This window comes from Oryzias melastigma, linkage group LG13 (assembly GCF_002922805.2).
Source record: "Oryzias melastigma strain HK-1 linkage group LG13, ASM292280v2, whole genome shotgun sequence".
In the NCBI taxonomy this organism is placed as follows: Eukaryota; Metazoa; Chordata; class Actinopteri; order Beloniformes; family Adrianichthyidae; genus Oryzias; species Oryzias melastigma.
Window position 1 is genome coordinate 3,411,434 of NC_050524.1, and position 18,009 is coordinate 3,429,442.

Consider the following 18,009-nt stretch of genomic DNA (forward strand, 5'->3'; position numbering starts at 1 on the left):
AGCTGAAAGAATCACAGAAAACCTCTGAGTGCAAATTGAAAACAAGAGAGACGTAGAGAAAAGGCTGAATCTCTGTTCTGGTTTATTTCTCCTCTCATCTCTGCTGTTGTTCTTCTCTCAATCATGTCACTTCAACAGAGAAACACAGATCTGGATCCACATCTGAATCCACATCTGGATCCACATCTGGATTCAGATCTGAATCCACATCTTCAGCTGAACGGGTTCCTGTTCTGTAACGATTCATTTTAACGATTCCATTCATATCATAATTTATGGTTTCTAATCTAATTCATAGTTGATATCGGTTCATTTTTTAAAGAGTCAAAACGAGGGATAAATGATCCACATGAAGCTTCACAGAAGCCTCCCGGACCTCCACCTGCTCTCTGCAGGGAGTTTGTTCAGATCTCCTGCTTCCTGTTTGTGTGTGACGGGATTTAGGCGACTCATTCGTGGTTTCTACCTGCTGTCATGACTCACCGTCAAATCAAACGAGACACATCGCAGAGCGAAGGTGAATCCTTCAGGTAAACAGATCACAGTCACAGACGATTATCTGAGCAGACTAAAGCTCTTTATCAATCATTCTGGTTTTCATTGATTGATAATCCCATAAACCCTAAAAACTACAAATCTGAAGCTCATGGAGGAATTAAAAGATCAGATTGATCCAATTTACATTTTACAAAGTGACCTTTAGTGTGGTTCCTGACACAAACTTTACGTGATTGGAGTTCAAGTTTTATTGTTACTCCAAAATATGTTTGATCAACTAAAAAAATGTTAAAGGGGCAGAAAAACTATCATCTTTTATAAAAAGTAAAAGTTCTCTTGTTTTTGTGGAAATTAAAAGACATAAGGAAATAAAACTTTATAAATAAAAGAAAATGTTTTAGATATTAGATTAAGTTTTCAATCAAATTAAATTTAAATAAAATTTAGCACTAGCAGAAGGTTTTTTCCAATGTTGTAACTTGACATGCATAAAGGAAACACTTCAACTAAAAATAAATGGGTTTTATTTGCTCTAACAATCTAAACATAAACACCCCAGACCAAATAAAGGTTCATTTAAATATTTGTCTTTAATTCTTTTCTAAAGTTTGAGCAAATGTCATGATTGTGATTCTGAGCATTCAATTTCAATTAAAAGGATCCAATGAGTGAATTTATAACAAAATAAACACCAGTGACTTTATTTTCCTGGAGTTTGTGAGTTTTTGGTTTAAATTTGAGTGTTTTTTTAAATATTTTTCTAAATTTATCGTAAAAGTACATTAAACTGATGCATCGTGGGTCATTTTAACTGCTCAAAAATCCCTTTTTCCGCTACATTCTATGAGGTTTTACTCTTTTACAGTCAGAAATATTTGTGTTTTTTATTTTAAATTATTTTGCTATGGTAAAAGTCCATTAAATTGATGCATCGTGGGTCATATTTACTGCTCAAAAATCACAGTTTTGCCTTGATTTTGTGAGGTTTTGTTCTTTTACAGTCAGAAATATTTTAATCTTTTAATTTTAATCTATTTTTTTATTGTAAAAGTCTATTAAACTGATGCATCGTGAGTCATTTTTACTGCTCAAAAATCATTATTTTTCCTTTATTTTTTTGAGGTTTTGTTCTTTTATACTTAGAAATATTTTAATCTTTTAATTTTTATCTATTTTGCCATCTTAAAAGTCTATTAAACTGATGCATCCTGCATATTTACTGCTCAAAAATCCCTTTTTTCCTGGATTTTCCCGCTTGGCTTCGTGTTTGAATCCCCGCTTGTCCCGGCAGAGGCAGAGGACGGTGTACCGGCTGACGCTGGTGAAGGCCTGGAACGTGGAGGAGATGCAGGCGTACGCCGAGCTGATCGCTCTGGGGCAGCCTGACTTCATCGAGGTGAAGGTAAGGCTCGGCTCCTATCCGTTTTCTCAGATTAAAGCTCTCTTTTGATCTCTGGAAGTTTAATCATCTCCAGCCCGGTTCTTCCATCAGCCAGCCGTCTGCCTCCTCGCAGTTTAAGATTTCCTTCCTAAGTCATAAATATTTATGCTAATGATCTTATGTAAGAGCCGAGCAGTTTAAAAATGTAGTTTGGCTGGATTAGATTAAGATTATTAAAACACATGTGGGTGCTCAGTCCTTTTATTGCATTAAAAACTGTTTTTTTCTTATCAGTTGAGAGCAGCAATAAAGTTACAGATTATCCTCCCAAAATGGATTTACCCGATTTCTTTGGGCTATTAGTCGCTCTGGAGTTTAAGTCGCAGACGCCCAAAAATGCATAAAAACAAGAAAAAAATCATTATATAGCTATGAAGACATGATTGTAATAATACGGAGCAAGAACGGACCTGATTTATGTCACTTAAATCCATTGAATTCTTCTTCTGTCAGTAGGAAGTGCTGATATACACATTTACATCGCCCTCTAGTGGTCGCTGCTATAAATCACATACAAGTCGCTCCAGAGTATAAATCGCACCTACAGTCAAACTATTCTAAAACCGCAACTTATATTCACAAAAATAAAAAAAGTTTTTCAGTGATTAGAGTCTAAATACTCGTATATTCCCAATATGTTCCAAAAAAATAGAATACGAATATTTGTGACATCGGAGATTACTAATTTCCAATATTTACAAATATATGAGGGTATGGTAGAAATACACTTCAGACATGTAAATATGGCTCTAAAATTGCAGAATAAGATTAGATTTGAAGTTTAAAACTAAACATACCCAAAACGCTTCAGTGACTGAAACAATTGCATTTTCAAAATAAAGTGTAGGTGAAGGCCCTTATTTTGAAAGTAAAACTATCACAGAAGTTTAGTTTTTTTTAAAATACATTTTTTAAAAAATTGACAGTTTAAATATAAATCGTAGTGAATATGGATGAGCTTAAGAATATGACAAAAATCTGCTGATCAATAATGTGACGTCATCTCTGTCTGCTGGCATGATGGAGACGTCGTTTGGCCAGTTTACAAACCATTTTTTCTAAACGACTTTTATGCTGTACAGTTATGAGAAAAACTTGTAACTGTTAGATTACAAGAATAAAGTTGTATATTTAAGACTTTAAAAGTCACTGGAAAAATGTCTGACTTTTTTATCGTCGATTTATCAGTTTTAAAGTTGTAAATATATTACTTTAAATGTTGTACATGTTCCAACTTTAAAACACGTAAATCGTGTGATTTACAAAAAAAATAAAAATACTTAAAATGTACAACTTTAAATGTCAAATTTAGAAATTTCCAAGATTGAAATGAATATTGTAAATTAAGTCTTGTCTCATATATTTTTTAGATTAAAGTCGTACATTTACGAATTTAAAGTTATTTTGTGAAATTTATAAGAAAAAAGTCATAAATGTACAACTTTTGGTCTAGTAGATCTGACTTTTTTCTCATAAGATTACAACTTTAAATCTAAAAAAGTATGAATTTATGAATAAAAGTTTTAAAATATTTTGGTTTTAAATTTGAGTTTTTTCTTACAAATGTATTACTTCAATCTTGTAAATTTACAAAAAAGATAAATTTATTAGATTTAAAGTCCTAAATCTAAAAGAGAAAATGTGTAAATTTACAACTTTAGGTCTCATACATTTATGAGAAGAAAAGTTGTAAAGATACAACTCTTATTTCCTAAACTAAAATATGTACAACTTTAATCTCGCAAATTTTCGAGATTAAAGTTGTACATTACGAAATTAAAGTTAGCTTGATAAATTTGCAAAAAACTATTCATTCATTTAGGAGATTTAATATAAAAAATATACGAGAAAAAAATTAGGATATTTAAGTCTCATAAATTGAAAAGGGAAAGGTGTAAATATAAAACTTTAGTCCTGTAAATTTCTGAATTTAAATCTCATAATTTTATGACTTTTTCACATAAATTTCTCATGCTAACTTTCAATTTGTAAATGTTTTAAATCTTGGAAATGTATGAATTTTTCCTTTTAAAGTTACAAATTAAAGTTTAACATTAACAATATTTAAGCTGTAAATTTACAATATTTAAGTTATAAATTTTAATTTTTTTTCTTATAGATGTATTACTTTAATCTCGTACATTTACACAAAAAAGATATTAAATTTATTAGAATCAAAGTTGTAAATTTAAAAGAAAACGCACGTAAATTTACAACTATAAGTCTCATAAATTTATGAGAAAAAAGTTGTAAAAATACAACTCTTATTTCCTAAATTACTATATGTACAACTTTAATCTCGTAAATTTTCAAGATTTAAAGTCGTATATTTTCTGAATTAAACTTGGTATGAGAGATTTGCGAGACAAAAGTACCTACATTTATGAGATTTATAATAAAAAGTTTACAAGAAAAAATGTAGGACTTTTAAGTGTTATATATTTAAAAGGGAAATGTTGTAAATTCACGACTTTAAATCTTGTTGTCTCACAAATTTTTCCCTCTAACTTTAACTTTGTAAATGCACGACTTTAAATCTTGAAAATGAGATTAAAGTTGTAGAAATATTAGTTTAATCTCGTAATATTAGGTTTCCGCAGTACTTTGTCATAACACTCATAGCAGCCTCAGATCGGCGGATTCGTGTCGTTCGTTCGTGAATCAAATCACCTAGGTGACGATCTCCAGCTGATCACCAACTAAACACCAGTTGGTTCTAAATCTGGGAAAGTCCAGCATCATTCCACTCTGGCGCTCTTCAGTTCCATGACAGCGCTTCGGTCCAGCGCTCGTCCCTCCTTTCGTCATCATTAACACGAGGTTCAGCGTTTAAGAGACGGACGGGATGGAGTCCCTGCAGGGGCCGGCCGTGCTCCGCGCTGACCTCATTCTCCTGGTTGGAGGACTTGGTATTAATAGTGTGTGAGGTGGCGCCCAGTAGCAGTCTGAGCTGCGGTTGTCATAGTGACAAATGTGCCTGACTTTCATTATTCAGTGAATCACATCACGCGAGTTCTAAGCTCAGACGGCGAGGCTGAAGAAGGTGAGGGAACATGTTGGATCTGCCGCTCCTTAAGAGGCTTAAGAACGTTTCAGCTGAAAGGAAAATGAAAGATTAACGTCCACGTCGGGTTTCAGACGCTCGGTTTGTACATTTCAGCTCAAGAAATGTGAATCTTTTTGTTTTGTTTTATTAAAGCCTGACATTTTAAAGTACCTGGTTTAGTTGGTATTCATGTGGTTCTTTTTCAAAGCTCCGCATGAGAAAACCTCCTCAAAGCGTCTCATTCATAATCCAGAGCTCACCTCCTATCAGGGAGACTCGACTGACTCGGTTTCACCGCTGACGCTCTCCACAGGGAACCCTCTGCTCTCATGTTCTCCATCCTTCAGAGTTTGTATTCCTGCTGGCTGTGCTTCTATTAGCAGCATCATGTTAACCCACCACCTAAAAGCAGCCACAACTGTCACCCTGAAACAGGACTAAAAGTGGAGTTATGGAACAACCTAACATGCAAGAACGTCCATCTGGTCAACCAAGAGAAAGAGAACAACAATGATGGAAGAACCAATGAAGCGTTTAGGGTTTTTTAAATTTGCTATAGCAGGTAAACAAAAGTGCATTTGTATCCCTAAAACACAAAATTAGACAAACATGTGAACAACCTGCAGGAGAATAAAAATAAACTTTATTTATAAAGCACCTAAATTGTCCATACAGACCCAAAGTGCTGAACAATGACGGAGGATAAAAACATATAGAGAATTGATAAAAGTGTGCAAACAATACATTAAAGAGAATAAATGGAATGTGGTGGAATAAAAGACAGAAAGAGAACCTCTTCACTGAGTATCAAAAGCAAAAGCATTAAAATATGAAGGTCTTGGACCCCTCAGGGAACCCGAAGAGGGAAAATGTTCTGGGCCTTTTTTTCCTATGGGCATGCTGCGGGCGACAGGACGTGGTGAACTCTTTCACCGGATTTACATCGGTCCGTCTACGGAGTGTCTCCCTTACAACAAACGAAGAACCCAAAACTTTGGCAGTCTGGACCCCAAAGTCCTCTCCACCGAGTCTGTGTAACAAACATGCTTTGTGTCATAAATTATGTTTTTGGACTTCCAAAATGGGGAAAATGGACACTAAAAATTGTGTTAATATGCGTTAGTGCCTGGCCTCGTCACCTGACATATAAAATACAGTTTTATACATTTTTATTTGGATTCTCCGATTTTTTGCTACAAAATTGACGCAACTGGAAATAGAACTTCTCCGTAAAGGACATCACATGCAGATCAGATGATCCGATTGATTAATAAATGTACTTGTGTCGACGTAACGGTGACACACCAGTGGAAACCTTTATAGAATATTAACCCCTCACACTGCATCCAGTCGGAGTCTTTACAGGACTGGAAAAGTGCGAGAGCCACTCACACGGTCCGGATTCTCTTGCGCTCCAAATCCGTTTCTTTGGCCTCAAAGTTTGGCCAAGCTGGAAATCATGTAAGCAAATGTAAAGTGCATCAGGTACAGTTTTCAAAATAAAACCTGTTTTCCGCTGTTCTCGCTGCTTTCACAGCGGTCTAAACGTGACGTCATTTCCGCTGACACGGGTCACAAAGAGCTTCATATCAGTCATTTAGCACCATGATGGCTGATCCAAGGTCCAGAACAACCCCGTCTTTTATATCCTGTTTGAACCGGGGATGAGATATCAGAGGCTGTTGGAGTTGATGGTGCAGCAGGACTGCAATGTAAGTCATCTGCAGTTGTTAGACCGCTCCGACGGCTGGAACAGATGCGGTGTGAGTCTGGGGTAGGATAGTAAAGGTAGCTGAGACGCAGGCGTGTCTACAGATTTATTTATGTTTTTACAAGAAGACCAGTAGTGCTGTACACGTGAAAAGTGCACACTCCTTGCATGCTGGCTAACTGTTAGAAATGAGAAAATAGCACAGAATATCGGTTGTTTGGACATCCTACTGGACACCTGTGTGTCACATGAACTCCCCTTATGCTCTAGTGGTCAGTGAGGAACCCTATTAATGACCAGAGTGTGGCGTAAGGACACCTTATGACAGTATCAGCCGTACGTCATTACAGATACGATACACTTACTTCATGAATGGTACGTTCCATTTCCCTGATGTCCCTTAACGTGGCCGTATGAGCCTCAAAGGAACCTAAAGACACACCTGTGCTCTCCTTACGATGTGCTGCTTCGCTCTACGACCCAACACGGGTCGGACAACCTAAAAACCTGTAGCCCCCGTGAAAGGTCGACCTCTATTCTACTTTTTATGTCCCGGTTTACCTTTTTTCTCTTGTGATTGAATGAAAACAGAATTTGTCAACTTTATAACTGACAATACAATGACATTAAAGGGTTTGAGTCCTAAATCTAAAAGGACATTTATATCAGTTGAAATAATACGGAGTATTTGATGTTTTTAAATTGTTAATAGTGAAATAGTTAGAAAAGTGGATTTATAGATTAAAAAAATATGTATTTGTCAATATTTGTGAAAGTATTTTAGTGTTCTTTAGCTATTTATGCTCTTTAGAAAGCTTGAAACTAATCTAAAGAGATTCTCCTGTGATAGTAAGTAAAGTTAACGCTCTGGACGGTCTTTTTCTCCACCGTTTCACGTCTGACAGAGATGGCGTGTAAACCTCAACCTCATATATCCCTCTTTAAAAAGTCCCCATCCTTTTACTGCTTGTAAAAAAAAGTATATAAAAAATGTAGTTCAGGCTGCTTGTCATTCACTGTGAGATAAAGCAACATTAACTTTATTGTTGAATAAAAGTTAAAGTGCAGAGTCAGCAGTTTCTCCTGGTCCTGACTGCTCCATCGGGCTGCTGGGTTCAGTAGATTGACTGGAGGCGCCGCAGGGCGGGTGGAGCCTAACGACCATCGCCTCTGCTGCAGTCTGCTGCCGTCACAGGCGGACCTGCAGCCTGTTTAAACCCAGAGGACCCGCTGGAACCGTTCACTGCTACATAACAACTGGGATTGCTTCAGTTTGTTTTCAGTTCATCACACTCATTCCTGCTACTGAGAAAACTTTCACTCCGACCTGTTTGGGTTTGTTTTCTGATGGTCCACTCTGTACCAAAGCTCTCCAGAACTCAGGTAGACTCTGCTCCACCTGAAAAAGAGGTTTACTTGCAAGTGAACCCTGGTGTGGTTCGCTTGAGGTGTGAAGCAAACAAAATAACCAGCAAACCACAGATTGGTGGAGAATCAATGCAGTTAGCTCAAGAAAACCTACCAATCCCAAAGAAGCAGCAACCTTTGGCAAATGTCTAAAGCAGGGGAGTCAAACTCATTTGGTTTGGGGGCCGCATTCAACCCGACTGATCTCAAGCGGGCCGGACCAGAAACATAATAGCAAAATAACCCATGGTCGACTTGTTATCTGTTGCTTTGTTATTGTTTTGTTTTTTCTCAGTTGAAAGTGTTATCACTCATTAGTACAATTTTTTTCACAGAGGCCAATGGATTTAAAATGAAATGGATTTCACTTTTTTTATTGTTTATATAATTTTATACAGACTGAATATTTTACATCTGACATCCTGATGGTAAACTCAAGAGGGGGCTATAGAAAAAAATGTAAAACCCTGCCTAAAATATAAATGTGCAAATCAGTAAAAAAACAAACTACATTAAACTTACAAACATTTGTGAACATAAGAATTTGAGCTTAACCTCCCTTTCTCTCTTGAAACTCGGCATCGTTTGGCCTTCACTTGGCCGTCAGTATCAGGATTCAAATCCTGTGTGACAAAAAATGTGACATTGTCAGTGTGCAAAATACAAAGAAATGTCCAAAAATCTTTTCCTGCGTTGGCTGCTTTTCCTGTACTACCCCTAGTGGCGGAATTGTGTATTACGGTTATTTCTTTACAGAACCAGAACTCGCCACAGGAATGGGCTAGAAACTTGCTTTTTTTTTCAACATCCTTATACTTTTCTCTCTTCATGATTGGGCCGGATTAAAACCGGACCGAACCGGATCGTATCGTACCGCTCAGTGGAAAAGAGTCTTAAGTGTCCGTAGGATGCCAGAAGGACGTCCACACAAATTACATTCTTATTGTCCAGTTTCCTCATTTCTAACAGTCAGGCTGCTCTGCTAGGACGCATCACCTGAACTGCCCTAAGAGACTCTTTGCACAGTCCACAGAAAAATTAAAAATCCATCCGACACACCTGCGTCTCACCTACTTCACCCTTACTCACTCTTACGTGTTGTATTAATGTTCACTATGACTTGTCGCCCGTAGAAAAACATGTACAAACATTTTCTCTCTGAGGGGTGATTGGTTGATCTACAACCTTGATACATCGTACGGGTTAGCCAGTTTTTTTGGCCGCACACAGCCTTTACTCACCCATAAGAGTATTTGTGACTGAGGCTCTACCTGTGAAGGAGATGTTCTAAAGAGGAGTTCAAGGTGCTCATGAGAATTAGACGTAAACATTTACTAACTAGAACTATAATCTCTGACATCATCCATGGTGTCATGAACTGTAGTTCAGGTGTGTCAGACTCCAGACTTCCATCAGGCGTGTTTTGCCAATAAGGAGCTTCAATGGCGTGTTGTCATGGTTATGTGGGATCCAGGTTTGTGTGACGTATCCATGGCAACCCTTGGAGTACGAATGCAAGAACTTGTCGTCCCACATTAGCTAAGATGATAATGCTACAGCTGTTGATGAGGAACCAGCTGATGGAGGTTTTGAAGGTATATTGGAAAGTGACGTGAATTAACTCGTCTTTATTTACATCAGATAACTGACACATGTGAACCAAGAATCTGTCAAATTTATCAGTTTTATGTGGACGTTTGTATTGCCTCTTTCTTGGTTAGTAGTATTAGAGAGTGGAGTAGTAAAGTAGTAGAAGTAGAGCGTCGCTCTAAAGAAAGAACAGATAAACCTGCTCTGGGGGGTTACTATAGTTCACCTTTCACCTGGATAGCCTCATCCTGGTGCTCGCCGTGACCCGCTTGGCGAGCTTTCCTGCTGCCTTACATCACGGCAGAGCGGAAGCAGAGCAGCTCTGGAGATGCTCCAGCAGACAGGAGAGACGCCTCTGTTTTGTTGATGTTGACATCTGTGTGATGACGGGAAGCGCCGACATCTCCTGGAGGACGGCTGATGTTAAGCAGCTCTGGAGACCCCCCCTCCCCCAACTCCCCCGCACGCCTTTTGTGACAGAAGTTTATTCTGCAATGACCCCCTTCCCGCCAGCATGCACTCACACTAAGGGGATCAACCTCTCGCTGTCATTATTTTCTTGAAGACACTTGTTGAAGAACTCTGCGGTGATGCCGGTCGGCGAGAACCGTTCACTTCCATGTTGTTTATGAACATCGACAGGCAGCAAATAAAGTTTTTACAGGAACCGAAGAGGGTTTTTGTTACGAAGTTTCATTTAGTTGTATTCATTGTACTCACAGATAACCCCGCCCCATTCAGCTGAATGAGAGCGCCCCCTATATGCTCCATTCAGCTTCGTCAGAGCTGTCATTTAGCTTCTTAACACCAGAACTTCAACTCTAGTAGCTGTAGTTCCATCACACATAAGAAACTATCAAAATTCTTGAAATGTAAAAAAAAAAAACACAATTTCACAATGAAATTGTTTCCGTAATTATATGATTTATTTATGAAACGTTGCATGACAGTCTCTGTTTTTCCACATGTATTTTCCGAGCTCTTGCAGCTACTCGCTAACATGGAGGACCGGCAACTATTGATGACATCATCAAACAGTAGTAATGTCAGAATTTTTACTACATCTCTCCAATTAGAGCATATGTGTCAAAGTCATGGCCCGGGGGCCGGATCCGGCCCTCCAGATCTCTTTATTTTATTTGTTATCAATGACCCGATGTTATCTTGTTCTCATTTCTAACTTGTATAATTTTGATAAAACAGATTTTTATGGAGAATAAAATATTGAAAATTATTTAAGGTTTAAGTTGATTTATTCTGGAATAAAAATTCTGCCTTTTCATTATTTATATTTATTTAAAAATTTTACAGTTTTAAAAATGGGCGTTCTGCTAGCTTTTTGGACTATTTTGGCATTTACTAAGATAATTTAGGCTATTTTTAGCTAGTTTAGCTAATATTTCAGCTACATGCTGGCTGTTTTGGCTAATTTAGACTTTTTTTCCATTTTTATTTTTTTTATTTTGGAGTTTAGCTTATTATTCAGCTACATGCCAGCTGTTTTGGCTAACCTAAGGTTTTTTGTTTTGTTTTGTTTTTTTAGGCTAATGTATGAGACTCTGCTCTGCTGGTGTTTTTTACTGTTTCATTGTTTTATCTTTGTTTTTATCTGGTGTTTTTATGGTTTTTATGTAATGTATTTTACCTGTATCCTTACCTTTTAGCTGTGTTTTTAATGTTCTTTAAACTTTTAATGTGCGGCACCTTGTTCGACTAAGGTCATTTTAAGGCGCCATATACATCAAATAAACTTAAATTTGGCATTTAGCTAATATTTGAGCCTGACATCAGCTTCAGCGTTTTTACCTATCCATTTCAGCATCTACAGCTATCAGCACTAACATCTACAGCGGCCAAATTCAGCTTACAGCATTCACACTAGTATTATTGCAGGTAGTGCTAAATATCGAGTTCATAATTATGTTAAGAATTATGTTTAGAATTTTCATTAAATGTTTATCCTGTCCGGCCCGCAACCTAAGATGTGTTTTGGATTTTGGCCCCTTGTGTGATTGAATTAGACACCCCTCACTTAAAGGATAAAGCTGTAGGAGTAGTGAATCTATTCGGATTGAGCCTAACTCTGGTGATACAAAAATCAAAATGAAGGAAATGCTTCCTTTTTCCTGCCTTTACATATCTACTTTGTATTTTTTAAGAAGTTTCTGCTTCGTGTTGAGGTATTGATGAACCGGTGAATCCGTGGAGGTTGGACCTCAGTTTGAAAGTTTTAGGTATCGATTCTCAGCCGCCTGACATTCGATGAGAGCGGAATGAGCTCCGACACTAACAGGACAGCAGGGAGAGCAGCAGACGGAGCTCCTGCTGAGGGTTATCGAACAAAAGGAGTGGGCGGACCAATCGTTAAACCACGCCCACTTTGGGGTTTGTCCTTTAAAATCCTTAAAAGAGCAGAACAGCTGCGTTTCTTTACTTGGATATTTTGTGAATGTGTTTTTCTGAGCCACAGATCTTATTGAAATGATAAAAAGTCCTGAAAAGTTTGGAAGCGGAGAAGTGAAGCTGACAGTTCATTATTACAGCCGTCTCTGTGGAGCAGACGGAGGATCACTGCTGGGACTGGCGTTCAAACGTTTCTTTTTTTACCCTTATCTCCTCTTTCTTCCTCCTATATTTGTCTCCCGGCTTCCTGCCTCTGTATTAATCTGTTTCTGACCCGATGAGACTCTCCTCCTGCTGGACCACAAACGAGCTATCGACCTGACCGTCAGGAGAACGGCAATTAGTGCGGGAAACCGGTAGATGAAGCTGCTTCATCACAGAACCAAGGGTCCAAATGACCCGGCGCTGCAGCAGATACAGGGCTGTCATCAGGAACCCAGCAAAATGAGAACAAACAGAAAACAGAAGACTTTCATCTGTGTTTGATGGTAGAGAGTGAAGAAAATGGAACAGAATGCAAAGAATTGATCCTGAAAAACACAATCATTAAAATAAAAACGTAGACGAGTAGCTAGAAAACACAAACAAGATCTAATTTAATATGAATACCAAAATAAATGAATATTTGTTAGAATAAATGCTAAACATTTTTAACATAAATTGTTGGTAAAAATAAAGAATTTTACGATTCAGCCTTAATAAGAGTTAATAAGCTAAAAATACTGAAGTGTTTAATGTTGTAACCGATAACCGAGCCATGAAGGCTCTTGGGAATTTCTAAAACAAACAAAAAAAAGCCCCGGGTGGACTTACTCGGGGGTTGTTTCACTCATAGACACAGGAAAACAACGTGCTAACTGCGCCACCCGGAGGGCGAAAGTATATTACAGACATAGAGTTTTGGAACATAGAGCACATGTGTCACCAGGTAATTCTATCCGGTCCTCCAGATCATTTTATTTTATTGTTATTAATGACCCGATGTTATCTTGGACTTATTTTTAACTTGCATAAGTTAAAAATATATTTTTATAGAGAATAAAATATTGAAAGTCATTTAACTTTTAAGATGATTTACTCTGGAATAATATTCCTGCCTTTTTATTATTCATAAGTATGTTAAAAAGTTACAGTTTTAAGGTTTTAAAGATTGGTATTTGCCAGCTTTTTGGATTATTTTGGCATTTACTAAGATAATTTAGGCTATTTTGGAATTTAGCTAATATTTTAGCTACATTCTAGCTGTTTTGGTAATTTTTTTTTCTTCGTTTTTTAGGCAATTTTGGAGTTTTGGTAATATTTCAGCTACATTCTAGCTGTTTTGGCTAATTTAGGTGTTTTTTTTTTGTCTTTTTTTAGGCTGTTTTAGAGTTAGGTTAATATTTACACGCTATTGTTTGGGCTAATTTAGTTTTTTTCTCCCCCTTTTTTGATGTTTTGGAGTTTAGCTCATGTTTCAACTACATGCTATCTGTTTTGGCTAATTTTGTCTTTTTTTCCATTTTTTTAGGCTATTTTGAAGTTGAGCTAATTTTTCAGCTGCACTCTAGCAATTTTCGCTTATCTAAGTTTAAGTTCATAATTATGCAAAAAAGTTAGGTTTTTTACGTTTTTAAAATTTAGTTCGAGTATTCAATAAATATTCATCCTGTTCGGTCCACAACCTAAGTTGTGTTTTGGATTTTGGCCCCTTGTACGATTGATTTTGACACTCCTGTCATAGAGAATCAATAGGAAATGGGAGTTTTAACCAAACACTCCGCGGCTTCTGCAACCACGGCTTGGAGGGCCAAGCGGACCCCACTTTGGGCACCCATGCTGACATATCTGAAAAAGACTGAGAAACCAAAAACCCTGAAAATGCTAAAGAAATGCTAAAACAGTGACTCCTCCCACTGAGGTGAGAGCGGTTGACCTCTGATTGGAGGACCACAGGTTTTCACGAAGTGTCCTTGGGCAAGAACCCCACATTACTCCTGGTGGCTTTGAGCTAGAAAAATGCTACATTCACTATAATATATATACTCTATATTACTGTTTATGGGAGGAAGAGGATCAGCTGTTAAGAAGTAATTCCTCAGAGTTGCTCCAGCAACTTTCCAGGATAAAAAAGCAAACATAAATATTTTAAAAGACATATTTTTAAGTTCTTTGGACAAACTAACAGCAGAAAACTAAAGACTTGACTATAACTTTTTTTATTATTTTGTTATCAGACACGCGATTGAAGTCGTACCTGACATGTTTCGACGGAGACGTTCGTCTCCGTCGAAACATGTCAGGTACGACTTCAATCGCATGTCTGTTAACAAAATAATTTTAAAAAAACGTATATATAATACAGACACTATGAACTTCATCACGTTAAACACTTGACTCTCAATAAATAAAGTCAAGTTCTTTCTTTTTTTTGTTCTCGTCTCCGTTTCATCCGGACGGAGCGACAACCCGTTAGGATGATGAATGGCGCTGCATTCCGCTCGTCCACCATTACCGGAGGCCCAGCCTCTGTAGTGAACCCATTAGTTATTAGTTCATCATCCTTTATGATGCCACACATTCAGCATCCTCCCCTCACGTGTGATTTATGGTCACAGCGCCGCAATCCGTCCTGCTTAGCGTCCAGCAGCCCTCGCCGCTCGCACAGGAACCAGATTACAGGAGGGGGCGGGGGGTACAGAAACTCACAGGTGGGGCTTCTATAATCAGCGTTTCCGTCAGTGAGGAAGGAAATGGATTCTTGGAGCAGGTGGAGGGCTCGTTCTGCGCTCCGTCACTCCCACTCGCTTCCTGAGGTGGTGCAGAACATTAGCTCCCCCCGACGTCTAAAAAATCAGCGTTCTCCTCACGCCTCGTGATTTATAGGAGTTCCCAGGAAGTTGCTCTTCATTCAGTGGGCCTTCAGCCAAGCCTGCTACCTTCAGGGTTCCTCATCCCATCCCGCTGTTTAAGTTGTTCACTCAGGATCCAAAATCCTCCAAAAATCTGAATCATTGAAACAATAAGAGGTGTTTCTTTCATGACTGTACTCTTCTTTACAGATCGAATTTTACATTTTTTTTTTTAAATTTTTTCACGTCTCAAAGGTTGTTTATTCCTGTGTGTTGGAGTTTTGTTTATATGTGCTGCCTGAATCATATGTTGTTCACTGCCGCCACGCACATTTTGTCCACGTGATAAAATTGGTCATATGTGAAAAAAGTTGTGGTCTTTTGCGTGAAATATTCACAGATGTATTTATATCCATCAAATAATAATGAGTGAATCATTCAAGAACCGTAGTGACTATTGTGCTGTTCATACGTAGTTCATGAGTAATTTGTGTGAATTTCTGTCCTTCATGACCTTCATGATATAAGTAGTTTGTACGTTTTTCTTGCGTTCCTTGTCGATGTGCGCAGATGTCCGTTGAGGGTCTTGGCTGTCGTGTCTTTTTCTTTTGTGTTGCTGTTGTGTCTTTACGTGAATTTGGTTTTGAGTTGTTCAAAATTTGTGGCCGGTTGAGAATTACACAGTGTATGCGTAGTTCCTAGTTAATATGCCAATCGTATGCACCTATGCGTGACTCGTGCAAGAACCATACAAGGTTCTGTGGGTGTCAGGAGAATGTGACCCTGAATGTCAAAGTGAGGAAATTCAATGACGTGCGGGTTTAACTGATCTTTACGGGGTTCATTCGTACTTCGATGACCCTCGATGGACATCTGGGCAGATCGGTGAATACTTACATATATCACACATGTATTGCGAAAGACCAAAATTACATATGTGGAATATGTGTAAATGTATGTAGTCGCTGTGTGATACGGCCTTGATATAGGTTCTTCAGACAGGAAAAGCTCAAGTTTACGTTCCTGTCTTTGAAAGCATCACAAGAAACGTTAATAACCAACAGAGATCAGAAACAGAGGAGGAAGGAGCTCTGGTGTAAATAAAGTAAAGTGCTGGTTCTTGTACTCATCTGAAAACCGTCTTTAGATGTCTGAGTTAAATAGATTAAAGTGTCATCAGCATAGAAGATTGTTTCTATGTTAATGGAACCATCTAGATTAGTCGTCCCCAACCACCTGTACTGCAGCCACAAATAGGTTGGAGAATGCTGATCTAGATGTTAAAAAGTCCTAGAACTGAGCTCTGTGGAACTCCAAATGTAAATGAGATGTTTTTTCTTTTAATTCCATTTTTGTCATGTGGAATACATCAGGTTTTAATTTTTCATCTGTCAGTCAGATCATTCACATTAATAACATTTCATATCAAACTTTATGCAGATAATGTGAAACTTTATACCAACTGTAGTTTGTTCAACTCCTGCAGTGACTCTAGTTCAGCATTGATTATTCATCCCGAATCCATGACTCCACTTCTAGACATCGTCACGTGGAAGTACGAGAACTTTCACCTTCACGACGCTGTCGAATCTTTCTTGTGTTCATGAAGCACATTTACTTTTGCCGTAAATATGTGATGAAACTTCCTGTTTGAGATTTCGTCCACTCTTCCATCCAGGTGTGTCGTCAGTAAAGTAAAGTCGAGGTTCATCTGCTATTCCTCCTGGAGATTTTTCAAAGTTTTTATTCAACTTGAACCTAATCTGACACACAATTTGTCCCAAAAAGGCTCAAATATTCCTTTTTTTCTGGATTATTAATTGGATTAATAATTCTAGTGACTATTTTCAGCATCTTGCTGAAAACACCTAAAAGATTTGAGGTAAAGCTTTTGATGTTTACCTGAAGTAGAACATGATTGATTTCCTTATGAAACTACATCCTAAAGACAGACGGAGCCTTTTGAGTATTCGTTTTTTTAGACCGTGAAGCTCCGCCCCGTGACTGACAGATCTCGTTTGACAGGGCGTGACGTACTGCGGGGAGAGCTCCGCCAGCAGCCTGACCATGGCCAACGTCCCCTGGCACCAGGAGGTGGTCGCCTTCGTCCAGCAGCTGGCCGCCATGCTGCCCGAGTATGAGATCGCCTGTGAGCACGAGCACTCCAACTGCTTACTCATCGCTCACGAGAAGGTAAGAGGCGCCGCCTCAGCGTCCAAAGGGACGAAATCAGACTTTTGCTGAAAAGATAAAGAAAGTCAGACTTAAGAAGTTAAAGAATTTGTTGAATTGTAAAAAATAGCTGCAAAACCAAATGAAGTTCAGGTTGGTGACCTTCATGTTCCAATGGATGGACTCAATGATCATGAACAGGTGCTGATCTGCTTTAACATCTCTATGAATTTGATGATGAAACCGCTAAAGACCACGACTGGTGGAACCACGAACCGCATCCACTCATCAAAGCTGATATCCATTTGAATTCCTGCTTTTAGCTGGAAATTTTTTTTTTTTTTTAGAATATGTTGTTCTGTATTCTGTTCTTCGGCCATTCCAGATTAAACGTATTAGTATTTTTCTTTTTGTTTCAGTTTAAGCTGGATGGCGAGTGGTGGACATGGATCGACTACGAGCGTTTCCAGGAACTGGTCCAGGCTCAGCGGGCCAGCGGGGGCCAGCAGACCTTCTCAGCCCTGGACTACATGGCCAGAACCCCCAGCTGGGCTCTGTTCGGAGCGCGGGAGCAAGGCTTCGATCCCGCCGACACGCGGTTCCAGAGACGCAACAAAACCAAAGACATCTCCGGATGCTGAAAACAGCCGGAAGACGGAGCTGAAACTGTCACGTCCAGGGTTTTTATTTGGGGGTTTTATGGTTTCTTTTATTCTTGTTGCGTCTACAGACTTCTAAAAAGTTGACCTAATTTGTCCGTGAGTCCATCTCTGCATGTGTTATGGAGTCAGTTTGTTTGAATAGAATGATTTCTGTCAGTCGGTTTGTAAAAAAGTTTGAACATTTATTAGAAGTTTCTGGTAAAATTGAATTTGTTTTCTGGATTAAAGCTGTAAGAGGAAAACGGAAA

General features: G+C 38.4%; 1 protein-coding gene across 1 annotated transcript in view; it reads left to right on the forward strand.

Moving 5' to 3' along the window:
• The window catches only part of tyw1 (tRNA-yW synthesizing protein 1 homolog (S. cerevisiae)), a gene marked incomplete in the record, with an annotated part of 52,629 nt that extends 34,620 nt beyond the window's left edge, over positions 1-18,009 (forward strand). Inside the window, 3 exon segments of the mRNA XM_024277627.2 lie at positions 1,790-1,900; positions 16,953-17,120; positions 17,519-18,009. Of these exon segments, the coding sequence (XP_024133395.1) occupies positions 1,790-1,900; positions 16,953-17,120; positions 17,519-17,740 (501 nt within the window).